Consider the following 18,420-nt stretch of genomic DNA (forward strand, 5'->3'; position numbering starts at 1 on the left):
TGCATCACTGGTATGGAGTGATCTGAAGGAACGATTTGACAAGGTTAATATGTCTAGAATATTTCACTTACACAAATCGATTGTTACACACACTCAAGGTACTTCTCCAGTTTCAGTATACTATTCAAAGTTGAAAGATTTGTGGGATGAATTTGATTCAAATGTCCCTCCTCCATCTTGTAATTGTGAAAGATCTAAAGAATATGTTGATAGCATGCTTAGACAGAAGCTTCTGCAATTTTTGATGGGCTTGAATGACAATTATAGTCATGCTCTAAGTCAAATTCTTATGATGAATACACCTCCAACTGTTAATCAATGTTATGCTATGATAATTCAAGATGAAAGTCAAAGAGAGTTAAGTGGAGATCAATACAATTTAGGAGGGCAAATGGATCCTACAGCTTTGTTTACTAGTAGATCTGGAGGAAACAATTTTAATGGTCAGAATAATCGAAGTGGTAATGTGAAAATTGATAAGCAGAGAAGTGGATACTTGTATTGTGATCACTGTGATATGAGAGGCCACAATAGAGCTGAATGTAGCAAACTGAAGTATTGCACTCACTGTCACAAACATGGACATCTGAAGGATTTTTGTTATCAGTTAATAGGCTATCCTACCAACTATAAAGGGAAGAGACAAGCAAATATTATGACAACAGACTACAACTCTCAATTTAACAATTCAGGTAGCTCAACTGATAGTAATGTTGTAGATCAGATGCAGCAGTTTAAGGGGGGTGGTTCACAACAGATGTTACAACAACATGGAATCAATTCAGGTTCAGGTGGTTCAGGAACTGTTCTAGCTCAACATTTTACACCTAATCAATATCAACAAGTTCTGCAGATGATGAACAAGTCATTGATTCATGAAGGGAATACAGTATCTACCAATAGTAATACCAATGCAATAGGTATATTTGCAGGACATTCTCAGTTTACTCCTTCAACTTCTAGTATTGATTGGATTGTTGATAGTGGGGCAACTGATCATATGGTGAGAACTAAAGATCTACTAACTCATGGATCAACAGTGAAGAGTTCAGGACATGTTCAACTTCCAAATGGTGATTCCACAAAAGTCACACATTCAGGCTGCTCTCAATTACAAGGAGGTGAAGTAGTTAAGAATGTCTTATATGTGCCAGACCTTAATTTTAATCTTCTTTCAGTGGCTAAACTTACTAGGCAGTTGAATTGTTGTGCAATTTTCTATCCTGATTTCTTTATTCTTCAGGATCTCTTCACTGGGAAAGTGAAGGAGATTGGTGAAGAAAATGGTGGCCTATACATTTTAAAGTCACCTCAATCGGTAAACATTGGACAGCATAAGAGTATGGCTGTTGTGAAGAGTTCTGTTGATGGTGAAGTTTGGCATAACTAAGTCATATCCCTATGAGTGTTATCAGGAAGATAGACATGTTTGCTAATAAGAAGGATTTTCAGTTGACATGTTGCAATATCTGTCCATTAGCTAGACAAGTCAGACTACCATTTCATAATAGCAGTACTAGAAGTCTACAATGTTTTGATCTAGTTCATATGGATATATGGGGACCTTACAATATTACAACTCATAATAAAATGAAGTTCTTTCTTACTTTGGTTGATGATTACTCTAGATAGACATGGATATATCTCATGCATCTTAAGTCTGATGTCTCTACCATATTGAAACAGTTTCTTGCTATGGTTAAGACTCAATTCAATGTCCAAGTTAAAATGTTTAGATCAGATAATGGTGGAGAGTTCTTTAATGCTCAGGTGAGTGAGTTGTTTAACTCTCAAGGTATTATACATTAGAGTTCTTGTCCATATACACCCCAACAAAATGGTGTAGTGGAAAGAAAACATAGACATATAATGGAGACAGCAAGGGCTATTCGATTTCAAGGCAATATCCCAATCAAGTTTTGGGGATAATGTGCTTTAGCTGCTGTTCATATCATCAACAGAATTCCATCCACTATGTTATCTAATTAGTCTCCTTTTGAAATGCTGTTTGGAAAGTCACCAGTTGTCCTACATGAAGATCATTGGATGCTTGTGTCATGCAACTACATTGGTGAGATCTGATAAATTTGGTCCTAGAGCCATCAAGTCAGTACTTATGGGTTATGGCACTACACAGAAGGGATACAAACTTTATGATCTACAAAATAAAGTTTTTTTTGTCAGTAGAGATGTGGTTTTTAATGAATCTATATTTCCTTTTCAAACTCATTGTTTTGATGATATACAAGATACTGTATTATCTAATGAATATTCAGATTTGTCAGCCAGCTCTGATGATCTTGACTATGTAAATGATCCCATTGATACTGATGGACAGGCATTTGACAATGGTCTTGAGGATCATCATCAACAGGATCAACCAACTCTAGATGATTCATCTTTGAGCTCCAACAGACGACAATCAACTAGAACTTCTAGGCCTCTAATTTGGCAAAAGGATTTTGTTACTACATTCAAGTCCAAATCAAAGTCCAACTGTTTGTACTCACTGAAAAATAGCATTGATTACAGTAACTTCTCTTCCTCTTATCAATGTTGCATTGCTAATCTTTCAATCGACACTGAGCCTAAGTTCTATCATCAAGCTGCCAAGGATCAGAGGTGGGTCACAGCTATGAAAGAAGAGATACAGGCATTAGAAGACAATAAGACTTGGGAGGTAGTGACTTTACCTGTTGGAAAAAAGGCTATAGGTTGCAAATGGGTGTACAAGATTAAGTACAAGGCAAATGGTGAAGTTGAGAGATTCAAAGCCAGACTTGTTGCCAAGGGATACAGCCAGCAAGAAGGTTTAGACTACCAGGAGACATTTTCTCCAGTTGTTAAAATGGTCACAGTTAGAACAGTGCTTACTCTAGCTGCATCTAAAGGATGGGATGTCCAACAGATGGATGTTTATAATGCATTTTTGCAAGGTGACTTAGTAGAAGAAGTCTATATGCAGATACCTCAAGGATTCTCTCATATGCATGCAGGGGATCAACCTGTATGTAAGTTGCTTAAGTCATTGTATGGACTTAAGCAAGCTTCACGACAGTGGAATGTAAAGTTGACTCAGGCATTATTAGTTGCTGGATTTCAGCAAAGCCATTTGGATTATTCCCTATTGATCAAGAAGTCTTGTGAAGGCATTGTGATTGTCTTGATTTATATTGATGATCTGTTAGTCACTGGTAGTAACATCACATTAATCAATGACACCAAACAAGTACTAAAGGATAACTTCAAGATCAAAGATCTAGGATCATTGAGATACTTCCTAGGGATAGAATTTGCAAGAAACAATGAAGGGATTCTCATGCATCAGAGAAAGTATGCCTTAGAGATTATTTCAGACTTGGGTTTAGGTGGATCTAAACCTATTGCCACACCTGTTGAACTGAATGGAAAGCTCACTACTGTAGTTTTTGACAAGCATGTAGGAGTTACATCTGATCCTATATTATCATATATTGGTGAGTATCAAAGATTGGTTGGAAGATTGATCTACTTAACCATAACTAGACCTGATTTATCATATGCTATTCAAAACTTAAGTCAGTTCATGAATGCTCCCAAGCAATCTCATATGAATGCTGCTATTAGAGTTGTTAGATATATTAAACAACAACCTGGCCTAGGTGTTTTGTTGTCTGCTCAGCATTGTGGTTCTTTACAAGCATTTTGTGATGCTGATTGGGGATCATGCCTTGATACTAGAAGGTCCATTACTGGATATATGGTTACATTTGGAGAGTCTTTACTCTCTTGGAAGTCTAAGAAACAGTCTACAATCTCCAGGAGTTCTGCTGAACCAGAATACAGAAGTCTGGCATCTACTGTTGCAGAAGTTACATGGATACTTGGTCTCTTTCGCGAATTAGACATACCTACTGTCTTGCCTATTGTTGTATATAGTGACAGTACTGCTGCTATCCAAATTGCATCCAACCCTGTTTTCCATGAGAGGACAAAACACATTGACATTGATTGTCATTTTATTAGAGAAAAGGTTCAAAGAGGTGATATATCCATTCAACATTTGGCTACCTCTGAACAACCTGTTGATGTACTGACTAAAGGACTTAGTCGATTGCAACATGAATATCTGGTTTCCAAGCTCGGAATGAAGAACATCTTCATATCTCCTAGCTTGAAGGGGGGTATTGAGGAATATGCTAAGAGTATTGATAAGAGTTGAATAACTAGTTTGTTAGTGTTCAATTAGTTAGTTAACTAGTTGTTAATGTGGCTTGTTTAGTTTGTTAGCCAGCTGTCATTTTGTTATATGTTCATTTACATTGTTAGTTAATTAGATAACTGTATATATATGTGAGTATTATACATTGTAATAGTTAGTTAACACATTGTAAAAGGCATGAAGGAGAAATTCTCTCCATAACTTCTTCCTTCTTCTTTTTCTCCTTCCTTTTCTTCAATCTTCCATTGTCGATTGTTTAATATCAACAAATTGTCAAGTAAGTTCTCGTGCTCGGTGCATTTTCCAGGTATCTTTTCGAATGGTGGCATTGTTCGTTCGATATAGCTATGCATTTTGCTAGCATGCATCGAGCACGAGAGTATTGAGGTTCAAAGTACACACAGTCCATCCAATTCTGTCTCTAACATACGGAAGGAAAGAATCTTCGAGATGTTTCGAAGATACTGGTAATACTATCCAGAAGATTTAAGATGAATTTTTTGGCTTTATAGTACTTTTGGTGTAAAGAAGAACTTGTATGATGAACTAGGAAACTTTTGTTTGCAGTATAATGGAATTTAACTTTTAAGTCTTAACATCTATGATAATTTTAAGCGGGAAAAAAAGGGTTTTAAAATGTCCCTAACATGTTAAAAATAATATATAAATCAACAACAGCATACCCTGTGAAATAATATAGAGATAAAAGTTGAATAACATTCTTCTCGAATTTTATTATTATTATTATTATTATTATTGTTATGGCTAAATACATAAACAGATCCCTAAACTTGTTGAGTTTTTTCCCTCGGGTATCTCAACTACGTCATCTTTCTATTGAATCATTGAATCACTCATAATTTGTTCCTCTAAAACACTGTTGGTTGATTTTAATCGGCTTTTCTATTGTAAATGCCTTCAATTGTTCGAATTATAATAATTATGATTGAAGGAATGAAGACAAACCGTGTTAGTCTCATTTATTTTCTAATATGTTCAAATGACTCAAGTAAAATACAATTATTCTTGAACATTTTCACTATCAATTGGACTAATGAGTTGTGGAACAACATATGTATCCTCTATCAATGCCCCTCATAAATCTGGTTCCACATCAGACAACGGTTATTATGGAGATTCAATGATTCAATAGAAAAATGACGTAGTGAAGGTATAGGGAAAAAACCCAACAAATTTAGGAATTTGCTTCTGTATTTGGCCTGCGAAAGAATAAACATGTTTGGTAATAAAATTCTCCTAAGAGCCTGTTTGACTCAGCTTAAAAGCTGGTCAAACTCATTTAAAAGCTCGTTTTTGACTTATTTAACTGTTTGAAAATATTCAAAATAACTTATTTTAAGCCAAAAATTAAAAGCTGGGGTAGAGGTGTTTTTTTTTTTAGCTTATAAGCTGTTTTAAGTTGATCACATTTTTATCTTTTTGCCCTTAATATTTTTATACAATCTCCAAATTACCCATATAACCCTAACATCTCTTTCTTCCATTATCCAAACGCATAACTAGTTTCAGCACTTTCAAAGTACTTTTTTAAAAGCTGCTTTTATTAAGTTCATCCAAGGCCTTAAATCAAGTTAATTAAAGATTTCTTTTTAAAAAATGGTATTTAAATTACGACGTCGTTCTATTGTTGACTACTCAGCCGAGTATAGCGTGTTTTCCCTCTGAAAATTTCTTCGATTATCGGTGGAATTTGCAGAAATGGCGGATCGGTTTTACCCAAATGTAATGCCGGATTTTGTTGCAGAGAATCCGGCGATAGAAGAAGAACAACATCCAAATCCGCAAGGAACGAATGAATCATTGTTGAAGCTTCTCTCAACACCGTACCACATTCTATCAAAAAAGTTCAAACGCGCAGCTCTCGATCTCAAAGAAACTGTAAGCAACTTGATATTCAATGTTATTAATAGACATAATTTTTAATTTGCGCATAGTTGAGGTAGGAAAATAGAGCAAATTATGATTGAGATATGAAACTCTGTTCTGATGTGTTTTTGACGGTTGACTCTTATTAATAGTCTATTTGATCAAAAGATGATAAGAGGATGGAATAGCAGAAGATGTTTTTTTTGTGTTCTTTTGGAATGTTGGTCAAGAATAACTTGTTGATCAAATATTAGTAGAAGTGTTTTTCAAATTGATTAGTCAAACGTAAACGGTTACTCTTCGAAAGTACTTTTTTTTGTTTTGGAAAAGACTGGTTTAATAAATTACTTTTTTCAATTGAGTAGATTTTGGAAGCTTGGTCAAACAGGCTATGAATAGCTAAATGACATGAGGCCTAATATGGTTGATTTTAGCTATAGTTTGAGTTTGAGGTGTAATTGTTGTTTTTGACAAAGTGATGTTTGGTGCGGTTGCTGACAGATAGTGGCGGAGACATGGGGACTAACAAGGCAACAGGTTCCAGATTTTACGCTTTATTGTGGAACCCTTGGGACTGCTTTTTTGCTCTTCAAAGCCTATCAGGTGACGAAGAACACGAATGACCTTGCTGTTTGCTCTCAGATTGTTAAGGATTGTGACTCTGCTTCTCGACACTCAAGGTTTGCGCTTGGATCTGGGGAAAGTCCTATCCTTTCTATGTTCTATGCATTGTGGTTCATTTAAAGTTTTCAATGACGATACATCATCAAAATGAACTTCTTTTTGTTGTTTTTTTTTGGTTGTTACTTTGATCAATATCTCGCACGCCTTTTTTGGTTTCCAATTGAAAGATTCAAATGGCGTCAAGATAAGAAATGGGGCCTTTTTTTAGTTGATTTATGTGTTAATTGGATCCACGAGTTCTAATTATTTGGCATCCCTTTGTGGGGTTTTCAATGTAAAGCTTCAATTGACAGCAATATGAGGAAAATGGACTTTTCTAGTATATGTTTTGTGTTACTTTGGATAAAATGATCTTGAGGGATGTGATGACTTCCTGGCTTTTCAATTTAAAGCTTCAAATGGCAACCGGATAAACAAAATGTCCTTTTTTTGGGTTGATTATTGTGTTAATTTGATCAATGAATTATAGGGATGTGACGTTCCTCTGTGGGAGAGCTGGGGTTTGTGCACTAGGTGCCGTCGTTGCCAAGTACATGGGTGATGATCAATTGGTTTTCTACTATGTATCTCAATTTAAAGAGGTTTGGTTTTGATAGCTTATCGTTAGACTTTCATATTGAAGGTTTGTTTCATATAAACTTCCGTCTGTGTTTTCCTTTACGTGATAGGAAGACAAAACGGAAGCTTATAGCTAGATTTTCATATTGAAGGTTTGTTTTATATAAGCTTTTGTTCTATTTCCCTTTACATGATAGCTTACAAGATACACATTCGGTTCTATGAGCAGATAAAATTAACCAAAGATCTTCCTGATGAATTGCTGTATGGTAGAGCTGGATACCTCTGGGCCTTTCTATTTATAAATAAGCACATTGGCCAAGGAACAATTCCTTCTACCTACACTGTAAGTGCAACAATAAGTTCTTGTAATCTAAGCGGGAATCAGTCAGGCGATTGTGGTGTCCAATCCAGACTTATCCTTTCTTGACGGTGTCTTAGGCTGCTGTGATCGATGAAATCATCAAGAATGGAAGAAAATTGGGCGGAAAGGGCAGAAGCCCATTGATGCATGAATGGTATGGTGAGATGTACTGGGGTGCAGCTCATGGATTGGCTGGAATTATGCATGTTCTGATGGACTTTGAACTGAAACCCGATGATCTTGAAGATGTCAAAGGGACATTAAAGTACATGGTAAAGAATCGGTTTCCCAGCGGAAATTACCCTGCAAGTGAAAATGATAGGAGGAGAGATTTACTTGTGCATTGGTGCCATGGAGCTCCTGGGATTGTGCTAACACTTGTCAAGGCAGCTGAGGTGATATAACCCTTTAATTATATTTGCCTCACATGCCTTTATGTATGACATCATACTGATCGCTAACACTTGTCAATGCCAGGTTTTTGGAGACGAAGAATTTATCAATGCAGCTGTAGCTGCAGCAGAGGTAGTATGGAACCGCGGCCTTCTTAAACGTGTTGGGATTTGTCATGGCATCAGCGGGAATGCTTATGCCTTGTTATCTCTGTATCGGCTCACAGGAAATGCGGAGTACTTGTATAGAGCCAAAGCTTTCGCCTGCTTCCTTCTTGATAGAGCTCACAAGCTAATAGCGAAAGGAGAAATGCATGGAGGAGATACCCCATACTCCCTTTTTGAAGGTATTGCAGGTATGGCTTATCTTTTCCTAGACATGCCAGATCCAAAAAACGCCCGATTTCCTGCCTATGAGTGAAAACTTCATAGAACTCGGAGAGCAAGGCATAGTAGCAGTTCTCTTACAGGTATAGCAAATTCTCTTCTGTGATATGTATCTAAATCTCTTCTATTCCATTTGCATGTTAGACCAGATTCAAAATGATTCAATGAAAGTATAACAGGAAATGTTGCTGTAAAGTATGTAGAACCGAGGCATCCAAAACGCCCAAAATCCGCTTCAGCTCGCCCTGGTTCCTGCAAAACATAGGCGAGGCGAAGCCAGATATTTCTAACTTTATGAGTTTTGAATTTTAGCTTAACTTACTAGTAAAATGTGCAAGTGTTAGTCAGAGCTAGTAATACCCATCATGAGTTGGGACTTTAAATTGTGTTTGTTAGGTAAACAAAAAATATTATTCAATATATATAATTTAATATATGTAATATAGAAAAGGGTGAAGGATCATATTTGCTCCTCCTCTACAATTGAAAAGGATTTAATATTATATCAGTTTATACATTAACATATTCGGTGTAATTCCATAAGTAGGGTCTAAGAAGGATAAGATGTACGTACCAGAGAGGTTTCTAACAAACACTCGAATCAAAAGAAGTTTGATCAAAACAGGATTAAAAGAAATACGACAATAAAATAGCAAGATGAACAAGGCAAAGGAACAACATGTAGTGATATTATTATTTTTTAACGAATCGGAGCAACAAACAGGAATAACCCTAAAATGGAAAATGAGAGAAGATTACTCCTTGTCTCTTTCCACACAAAAGTACTATAACATTCGGTTATCTACTACAGTTCCACCCTAATCCTCGAGGAGTTCATATTTTTTAAAAATATGTCATATTCTGTTTAATCACTTTTCTTTTCGTGATTTTATCCTTTTAATATTATACTATCTATTCATATATGCTTTAAAGTTATAAAAGCGACTCAAATTTGCCTTTCCAACAAGCTCATTTATTTTAATCAAAATGACATGTCAACTCATCACATCAACTTTTTATCTTCCACCACTATCCAATCAAACACTAGAAAATAACTTACTAATGATAAACCTTCATTAAAAAAAATTATAGTAGAAGTCATCGATTTACGAAATAAGGAGTGAAGTAAGAGCCAGGAAATCGATAAATAATCTTGGTAAAAATCATGCAATTTCACCTAGTGGACGTTTAATGAATCAATCATGTCAAGTAAATCATCAATAAGGTCCTTGAATATCGTTAACTCGGGATATGTAGGCAACTCTAATATGTTCCAATTTCTGCAAAGTGAAGCTTGAGTCCTCTTACATGAATTTTCTCCATTTTTTATGTGATTATACTAAACAAAACGTAATATATAAGAAAATTAAAAAATTATATAATATTTAAAAATTATGATCTTAACTAATTTAAATTTGCACCACATAATAATACTATGTATATTAAATGGGGAAGTGCTCCTAGTTTTTTCATTCCAAGGATAAAATCTTAAATCTCAGATTCAGAATAATGAGACATATCTTATTCATTTAACAACAATTTTTAATGATTAAAAAAACAAGGTATGTGCATCATTATTTCAGTTCAAATAATTAATTGGGTAATTTTCTTAGTTAAAACAACACATTATTTTAAAAAAGAAGGAAATATTTGCAGTTTGTAATCAAACCTTAAGCTATAATTATGAGAAGTCTGGTCTTCACAAATTACATTTTTTGAAAAATAAAATAGAATATGTTGATTTTTCAAAATAATTTTTTTGGGCGGATGAATTTGTTAATTGATTTAATTTATTTAAAATGTGACCAATAGAGAATTGCCACATATTTAAGGTTTTGATTAAAATTATTTAAATTAATGATTTTTTTTTAAAAAATAATCAATATTGAATCAAAAGTCGGATGTAAAGAGTATTTGAAGCTAATAAATAAATAAATGGTAATTTTATACCCTTTTTTATAGTTCGAATGTATTTTAGGTTTTTTTTATTAATTATTTATATATTTAATAAAACTTTTAAGCTCTAACTAAAAGTACTAGGAATCATTGGGTGGGTGTAAAAGAGATAATTTTAAATATAGTGTATTAGTACAATTGATATTGGGTATGCTAAATTTATTTTTTATAAATAGTTGATTTAGTATATTAAAAATTACATATATGCATAATTTCTAAATACTATATATACTTACCAAAATACATTCTACAAATACAATAATTTTTTTTTAAGTATAATATATAAATGTGTTCTTAATTTGGCTTCAAATTACATTTATATCCTTCAACTTTGAATTTGCACAAATAGACACTTAAATTTGTATAAAGTTGGACAAATAAAAACACATGTCCGACACGTCATTTTTTGTCTTATATGGTGTCATATGTGTATTGTGTTATGTAGGACTTATTTGTTTATTTATTTAAAAATTGAATAGTTAAAATGTCTGTTTGTGTATTATTAAAAATAGAGATCAAAATTAAAATTAAAATCTAAATTTAAAATTCAATAAAATTTAAATTCAATGTATTATGTTTTTTTTTAAAGAGCAATGGATAACTTTAATCATACATTAAAAAGTACCTTTCATAACGCGAGATAATCACATAATCATTCAATTATTAATAATTTTTAAAAATCAAAACACAACTATTGATAATTTGATATCTATAAACTCAATTCAATTAATTTAAATGATTTTTTTATTATTTTCATTTTTTATTAAAAGGCAAGTCTTTGATTAGCAAAAAAATGCTTTTAGCATCTGCAAATTGTAAATTTAATCTGCAAAAATAGCTATAAATTAGGCGATGTTTTAGCAACATGTCTGGTTATGGAAGCAGAAAATGTGTTTCTTGATTTCTCCATTGATGTCCTCCTTCTTCTCCATCACTTCTGCTGTCTGTCATCAACAGTTGAATCAAGAACATGGATTTACCTTAATCTATGCCATAAAAGGTACATGCCCCTTTTTTTATGTGAGCTCCAAAGGTGCAAACTTGATATCTTTTTGGGGATTTTCACCATTTCCTATTGAATCAGGAACACAAATTTCTCTTATTATATAAAGGGTGATATCTTTTTTGTATGAATGCTGTAAAGATGCTAACTTTATGCCTTCTTTGGGTTTTTACTCTTATACAGAATAGTTGAATCAAGAACACAAATTTCTTTAATAACACAAAAGGTTGATACCATTTTTCTTATGTATGCTGTAAAGATGCAAACTTTTTGTCTTTTTTGGGTTTTTACTCTTACACAGAATAGTTGAATCAAGAACACAATTTTTTCTAATAACACAAAAGGGTGATGCCCTTTTTCTTATGTATGCTGTAAATATGCAAACTTTGTCTTTTTTTTTTTTTGGGTGTCATCATTACCCAGAACTGTTGAATCAAGAACAGAAATTTCTCTTATTATATGCTGATTAAAGGTGGTGCCCACTTTTTCTTGTTTGTGTATGTGCATGCAGTTTGAAAACTTAATATATTCTTTTTGTCTTATGTAATGATGTTATTTGTTGGATGTAAAAAAAGAGAGGAAGTATCTAGATTACCAACTTTTTCCATAATTGTGCACCTGTAATGAAGGCAATTAAACAAAAGTTCCCTTTGATTGTGGTGTTAATCTCTAATTTGTTTGTAATTATCCCACATTTCTCTTCTTCTTTTTTTTCCCCTTTTTGGAGTTAAATTATTTTGGTGATTGAAGTAAAGAGTGAGGATTGGAATGATGATAGTTTGAAATTGTAAGAAGGAAGCATGGGTTAGTGTAATCATTTGAACAACTGTTTATTATCATTCGTGTTTAACCTTTTTTTGTTTCTGTTTGAAACTTTGTGAAAAATTTTGATCTCCCAACAAATTTTATTTCTAATGAGATTAAGGCGTAGCCAATGCATTCTTTCTTGTACCTCCTACTACAAAGTAAGCTTCTTTTATCCTCATTCTTCTAGCTGTTCTTCTTGGAATCCTTGTATTTCGTTCGACGTTTGGGTATTTATAGCTTGGCTTAGTGCAAGCATAGTTGAACGGAACAGGTTGAATTGAGCAAAATGGAAGTTGATGATTTGGGGTTAAAGGATTCCAACTAGTTTTGGATTGAGGTGTACTAGTCTCTATTATCGAATGCAAGTGTAGTTGAACAGAACAGGTTGATGAGAATGAATGATAGGCTTTATCAGTTCACACTGCCATTCTTGAATCCCATTGGCAGTGTGAGTTGTTTTGGTTATCTTAGGAAATATTTGATCTTGATATTTATAATGTTTCCTCTTTCTTCTTGTTCTTTTCTTGGCATCATTTCAGTTTTCTGAAAGTTTGGTTGTTTATAGTTTGGTTAAGTGCAAACATAGTGGAGTGAAACGGGTCAAATTGAACGAAATGGATGTTGATGATTTGTATTCGCGTACCCCAACTAGTTTGGGATTGAGGTGTAGTAGTTTTTGTTAAATGAATGTAAAGCATAGTTGATAGGACTGAAGTATAGGTTTCATCAGTTCACTCTGCTATTCTTGAATCCTTTGGCCATGTGGAATGGAAGTATAGGTTTCATCAGGCAAGATTTGATCTTGAAGTCCTAATGATTACTCCTGTGCTTAAAAAAACTTACTTTGACTGTGGAACAACTTATCATTCTATTAGATTGTACTATAAGATATAGATCTTAGATAGATGATCGGATGATTGAATTGTCATCCCGAATTGTACGGGTTGACTTGAAGAGCATTAATTAGCAACTTTCTGCTGAAATCATAGTTTGATAGCCAAAGTAGATGATTGAATTCTGTCACATTTTTTCATTAAGTTGTGTCATTTACTTCCATTAGCAATTTATAATAAAGCAAATGGCACTTCTATTTTAATTTTACCTCACAGAACGTATGAATTCAGGCTGATGAAGATGAAAGTAATTGGCACCGAAAGAAGCTAGATGAGGAGCCAGCATGGTCACATAATCCTCCACACGTAATTTCACAGTTTGCTCAGTGCTTTAGTGAGTGCAAATTATTTTTCTAGGTTACCACGTAAAATGATTTCATTGACGGTGTCTGCATCTGTATTATCTTTACCTACTGTTTGGAAAAGTTTCTCCTAGGTGTGCAACTGGAGTGTATTTCAATATTTCAATCCTTCTTATTTTTTTTTTTTGTGAAATTCACAGTACAACAAATATGTGATTTTGTGATGTCTGTGCTTGTACACTGCAAGTTTCGGGAAGGTCCAAATAGAAATTGTTATTTTGAAAAGCCATTTGCCATAACTTTTTTTACAACAAAACATTCGGGACGTCAAGTCTCCTTTTTGCTATATATATGTGAGGCTGAGCATCTTTCATCACCAGTATTACTAACCAGGAAGAAGTCTTCATATTTAGTTGTAGAGGCTGGATAAGCACAACGGGGCAAGTATACGGCCTAATTAGGAGCTTGAGCATGGTATATGATAGATTAGTGCATGGAGTAAACTACAACGTGAAGCATAGTGAAAAGGACTTTAATATAAACTTCAAGAAGCATCTCTTAGATTCTTTTTTGTTAGGGCTGTTGTTCCTTTTACTTAATATGTAAGCGAGATGTGTACATTTCCATTGTTATTTGTTCATTTCACTTATCAATTTTTGATTGCTGTAGCTAATGCTATGGTTGGACCACGAGCATGGATAGGAGGAATCTTCAACCGCTCGAGCAATAAACGACTGGGAAGCGATAAATATCTTAACTACCCTTTAACTCCTCATCAGGTAAACCAAAGAGCCATTTTGGCATTTGAGGTAATCTTACCTCTTTTTCGTGTCCCATCTAGTTGAATGAGTTCCTTTGTTAAGTGGTTCTTTCTGTTGGTAGAAATTTGTTGAGACTGTTTTGGAAATTTTATTTTACTTCCCATTGTAATTTATACCTTCTTAACATTGTGAATTTTTGCATGTATATTTAATTTCTGCCAGGAACAAAGCTTACACGGGCTTCAAGAACGGCTAGGAGTACCTTTTGATGAAGCACGCCTAGATCATCAAGTATTTCCAAAATGCTTGTTCTGTTTTTATATCGTGCTAATTTTGGTTTAGTTACCATAAAACAATATTTATAGATAGTGAAATTGCAATTGCTACCGTTACGTAGAGGTGTTTTTTCATTAGGGACTTGGAATACTATATTTATTGATCCAAGTTATCTATCATATTGTTTTAAAAAGATATGTAGTTGTGTACACTTAATATGAAAATCGTTTATACTAGATAGACATACTTTTCAGGATGATATAGAATTATTACAACAAGATATTGAAACTTTTGAGATAACTAGTGATATTGCACCACCAAAACAAGCTATGCACTAGTTCTTGAAATAAACCTGAAGTTTACATATAGGCCATAGGCACTCTCATTAATTCAATATGCTGAAATTTTGTAAGAAATCACAAAAGCATTCTGTCTCTCTGATTTCATGGAAAGCATCGACATCTCTATTAAATTACATTTTATCTCAAATTTTAGCGATAATATCAGTATATTTTTTATCACATCACAGTAGTAACTTGGTTATAAAAGTTGAAAAGATTGTATCTCTGCATTTTTCTTCTTGATTTTGTTTCTATCTGTACCTGCATCTCTTTCGAATTATAATCTCATTTATGTTTTTCTGGTTACAATCTGTATTTTAGAACATAACTGACTCCAATCTCCAGGAAGCTCTTCGAGATTTATGGAATGCAGCATTTCCAAATGTTAAGCTTAAAAGTTTGATCTCCGAGCAATGGAAGGATATGGGTTGGCAAGGAGCAAATCCATCAACTGACTTCAGGTCAAGTTCACCCTTTAAGATGTTAAATGTTTCGTCAAGACATGTCGATACTTTGGTCGCTTTTCATAGCAAGAAATGTGTAAAGACCTCTTGGAAGTGGAGATCGTTTATGTTTTTCAACTGTATTAATTAACATGAGTAGTATTGCTTTTTCATCTCCAGAGAAGAAGGTATCCAACTATGCATTTGCAACGCTTGTCTAATTGCATTTCTATAACAATGAGTAGATAACTAAGGATTAGAGAGAAGTGATTGATCATCTTGTTCACTTTTAACCAATGTAAAGTAATAGTGAGATAGTGAGATATTTATGTCTCATTTGTAAAATCTTCTTGTTGCAGGGGTTGTGGATTCATTTCTCTCGAGAATTTGCTGTATTTTGCAACAAGATATCCGGTATGATTGTTCGGCTGTTCTGCAAAAAGCTTAAGCTGCTAAAACTGGTTTCTCTTTAGGTGCTCGTAGTATGATTGTCACATAATAACATAACTAATTGTGGATATTCAAAATCAAGGCATGTTTTCATAGGTTGCTTTTCAAGCAAAGTGGATTGAGAGCAACATGGGAGTATCCATTTGCAGTTGCTGGAATTAATGTTACATTCATGTTGATTCAGATGCTCGACTTATTCTCAGGTAGATAGTGTGCTGCAAATTTGTGTAACTGCTCATTGGAATGATCTTCAAAAATCAGAAAAGCTAAACATTGAGAAATGACAATTCTACTGAAGATTCTCTTAATGTTTTAAGTACTCCCTCCATTTCAATTTGTTTGTCTGGTTTTGACATTGACACGATGTTTAAGAAAGTAAAGATATGTAAAATATATCAAAATGTCCCTAACGGACTAAAGGAGAGTAAGACTAATGGAGGGAGTAATTCGTACTTACTAAAAAATCATCTCTTATGTTGCTTGTATTCTCCAAAATGTTGTTGCACTCCTATCGGATCCTGCAAAAATGCTTTGACTTTTAAAGAATTCGACTCACAGCCAACAACATTTTTGGAGAGTACAAGCAACATAGACCATCTCCTCTGCTTTCAGATATCGAAATATTACATTTTTTCTTATCTTATCTTCTTTTTTTCTGCACTGATTTATGGCTGGTTTTTCTCTGAGTTTTCGTTTTCTCTACTAGTATCTAAACTACTTTTCAGCTGGAAATCATTATGATTATTCTTGGAATTTAAAAACCGTCTGCGTTTTAGCATTAACTGAAATATATGAACAGACATTAATACTTCTTTTTCTCTTGCAGAAAAACCAAAGTGTCTTCCAGGATTAAATTTTGTCAAGTTGATAGGAGGTAAGCCAGTCAGGTACATAGAAAATTAATTAAAGTACTTGTGAATCGCTGTTCTCTTTAGATGAACTTTGCTTTCTGGAAAAAACCCTGCAGAAGATGACGAGGCGTTTGATGTTCTATACTGTATAGCATTTGCGATGATGGATGCGCAGTGGCTGGCTATGCGTGCTTCATACATGGAGTTTAATGTACACACACACTCTCTCACTCTCTATCTATCTCTGTATGTATGTGTACACGCGCATCTCTCTCAGTAAGTTACACGTAAGCTCTGTTGACCATACGAGGAGCATGTCACGAGCTTATGGATTAAAGATCAACGTGTGTGATTTTAGAAAATGTTAATGCTGATTATTTTCTTTGTACATAGATGAAGAAAGGCATATGAAAACGAAACGAGCAGTTTGATCTGTTGTTCATCTTAGATGAATTTGTAGCTTACACTCTCTTCTATGGTTTCTACTAAACGGTTTTTGTGTCTCATTCCATCAGAACGTTTTGCAAGCGACGAGGATGCAGTTAGAGAGGGAACTATCATTAGATGATATACAAAGAATAGAAGATCTGCCAGCATTCAACCTGATATAGTAAACACACTTCTTCTTCCCCTCTATGTTTTTGCTCGGATTCTTCAATAATGTTGACCGGTGGTGTGTGTCGGAGAGGATCTGACACTGGTACAACAACATTTTTGTAGTATCCGAGCAACATAAGTTTTAAAGAATAGTCAGTGTGTTATAAAATGATTTTAGATACATCCAATAGCCAAAACCTGAAGAGTTTTGTACAAAAGTTGATGGTTTTGGCAACTCAATATGAATTTATATAGAAAAATTGAAGTGCTTTTTAACTTTTTTTCTTAATTTCGTTTTGTATAATATTGGATTGAGATTAGTTTAAATACAACGATATAGACATTGAAGATATATATATATATATATAATTATATAATATGATTTTATTATATTGTATTTGAATTGAGGATCTATCGAAAAATAACATTTTACCTTTATAAGAAAGGAAAAAGGTTGGGCATTCTGCTTAGACCTCACTTATGGGATTATATCGGGATTATATCGAATATGATATTGTTATAAAAATATTATAGTAGTATTATTGGTAGCTCAGTTGTTAATAAATTGTGATTTTGACATACTAATTTGTTAATTAATAATATATATAATTTTGGTCCCTAGTATATAATATGGAGGCACAATACAATTAAATGGTAAAACACTTTAATAATTAACGTGAATAATATTTGTGAATATTCTCAAGTAAAAGAATTTAAAAGAGTGGGAGATGTCACTTTTAGTCCCTCAATTAATAGTTAATTGTAATTTTAATTCCTGTAATATATGACACAATTAATTTAAATGTACGCTTTCGATTTCTTTATGTAGAATAAATATGTTTAACTTAGACTATTTTTAAAAGTATATATTCTCAAATATGAAGTAACAATACAAGCTTAACATAACGCATAAATGCATAAATAGTGGAAGGTTAATAATTCTGAATTTATAATAAATATTCATAAACAGAAGAATTAAAAATACACATTTTTTAACCAACAAAAAATTGCATATATCAAGAAAAATAAAAGCAAAGATAAATGGAAGATATTAGTAAGAATCGAACTTACCAACACGAGTTATTTAACCTGTGATAGGATGATTAGGATCGATATATTCTTAGTTAAATTGAGTTCTCGAGTTTGGATTCAAACTCAAACTTTTGACAAATAAAAAAAAGTATACTAAAAATATTATAACTTATAATATGCGAATTCAAATTATTCAAAACTTTCGTATACAACACTAGATTATGAGATTTCATTT

At 33.4% G+C, this 18,420-nt stretch overlaps 2 protein-coding genes across 17 annotated transcripts; both read left to right on the forward strand.

Moving 5' to 3' along the window:
- Positions 1–5,800: 5,800 nt before the first annotated feature.
- On the forward strand, positions 5,801–8,963 carry LOC101260769 (lanC-like protein GCL2). 4 transcript variants are annotated; one of them, XR_003243977.2, is made up of 8 exons: positions 5,843–6,100; positions 6,590–6,768; positions 7,242–7,353; positions 7,560–7,676; positions 7,772–8,089; positions 8,172–8,219; positions 8,314–8,556; positions 8,653–8,963. XR_003243977.2 is itself a non-coding variant. In XM_004248109.5 (7 exons), exons 1-6 carry the CDS (start codon positions 5,921–5,923, stop codon positions 8,505–8,507), a joined length of 1,242 nt encoding a protein of 413 aa, XP_004248157.1. In that variant the 5' UTR covers positions 5,801–5,920; the 3' UTR covers positions 8,508–8,556; positions 8,653–8,963. The 4 variants fall into 4 exon arrangements, 3 of the variants coding, with proteins under 3 accessions (XP_004248157.1, XP_069146232.1, XP_069146231.1); XM_004248109.5 differs by having other exon boundaries at positions 5,801–6,100; positions 8,172–8,556; XM_069290131.1 differs by having other exon boundaries at positions 8,314–8,963.
- Positions 8,964–11,117: 2,154 nt separating this feature from the next.
- LOC101260480 (uncharacterized) lies at positions 11,118–17,530 on the forward strand. 13 transcript variants are annotated; one of them, XM_004248108.5, is made up of 11 exons: positions 11,187–11,429; positions 11,616–11,658; positions 13,364–13,466; positions 14,104–14,213; positions 14,418–14,486; positions 15,158–15,273; positions 15,615–15,669; positions 15,788–15,908; positions 16,532–16,579; positions 16,673–16,767; positions 17,072–17,530. In XM_004248108.5, the coding sequence occupies exons 1-11, from the start codon at positions 11,305–11,307 to the stop codon at positions 17,165–17,167; spliced, it is 981 nt and encodes a 326-aa protein (XP_004248156.2). In that variant the 5' UTR covers positions 11,187–11,304; the 3' UTR covers positions 17,168–17,530. The 13 variants fall into 13 exon arrangements, with proteins under 13 accessions (XP_010327069.1, XP_010327066.1, XP_004248156.2 ...); XM_069290133.1 differs by having other exon boundaries at positions 11,305–11,429; positions 13,364–13,438; XM_010328767.4 differs by lacking the exon at positions 11,616–11,658 and having other exon boundaries at positions 11,118–11,429; positions 13,364–13,438.
- Positions 17,531–18,420: the final 890 nt, after the last annotated feature.

Source organism: Solanum lycopersicum, chromosome 10, assembly GCF_036512215.1.
Source record: "Solanum lycopersicum chromosome 10, SLM_r2.1".
In the NCBI taxonomy this organism is placed as follows: Eukaryota; Viridiplantae; Streptophyta; class Magnoliopsida; order Solanales; family Solanaceae; genus Solanum; species Solanum lycopersicum.

Bases quoted from the DNA above. Each gene is read 5' to 3' on its own strand.
- LOC101260769 (XM_004248109.5), top strand. From the start codon at position 5,921: ATGGCGGATCGGTTTTACCCAAATGTAATGCCGGATTTTGTTGCAGAG. The intron at 7,677-7,771 runs GTAAGTGCAACA...ACGGTGTCTTAG, and splicing joins CAATTCCTTCTACCTACACT to GCTGCTGTGATCGATGAAAT. The intron at 8,090-8,171 runs GTGATATAACCC...TGTCAATGCCAG, and splicing joins CACTTGTCAAGGCAGCTGAG to GTTTTTGGAGACGAAGAATT.
- LOC101260480 (XM_004248108.5), top strand. From the start codon at position 11,305: ATGGAAGCAGAAAATGTGTTTCTTGATTTCTCCATTGATGTCCTCCTT. The intron at 11,430-11,615 runs GTACATGCCCCT...ACTCTTATACAG, and splicing joins CTTAATCTATGCCATAAAAG to AATAGTTGAATCAAGAACAC. The intron at 16,580-16,672 runs GTAAGCCAGTCA...AAAACCCTGCAG, and splicing joins TTTTGTCAAGTTGATAGGAG to AAGATGACGAGGCGTTTGAT.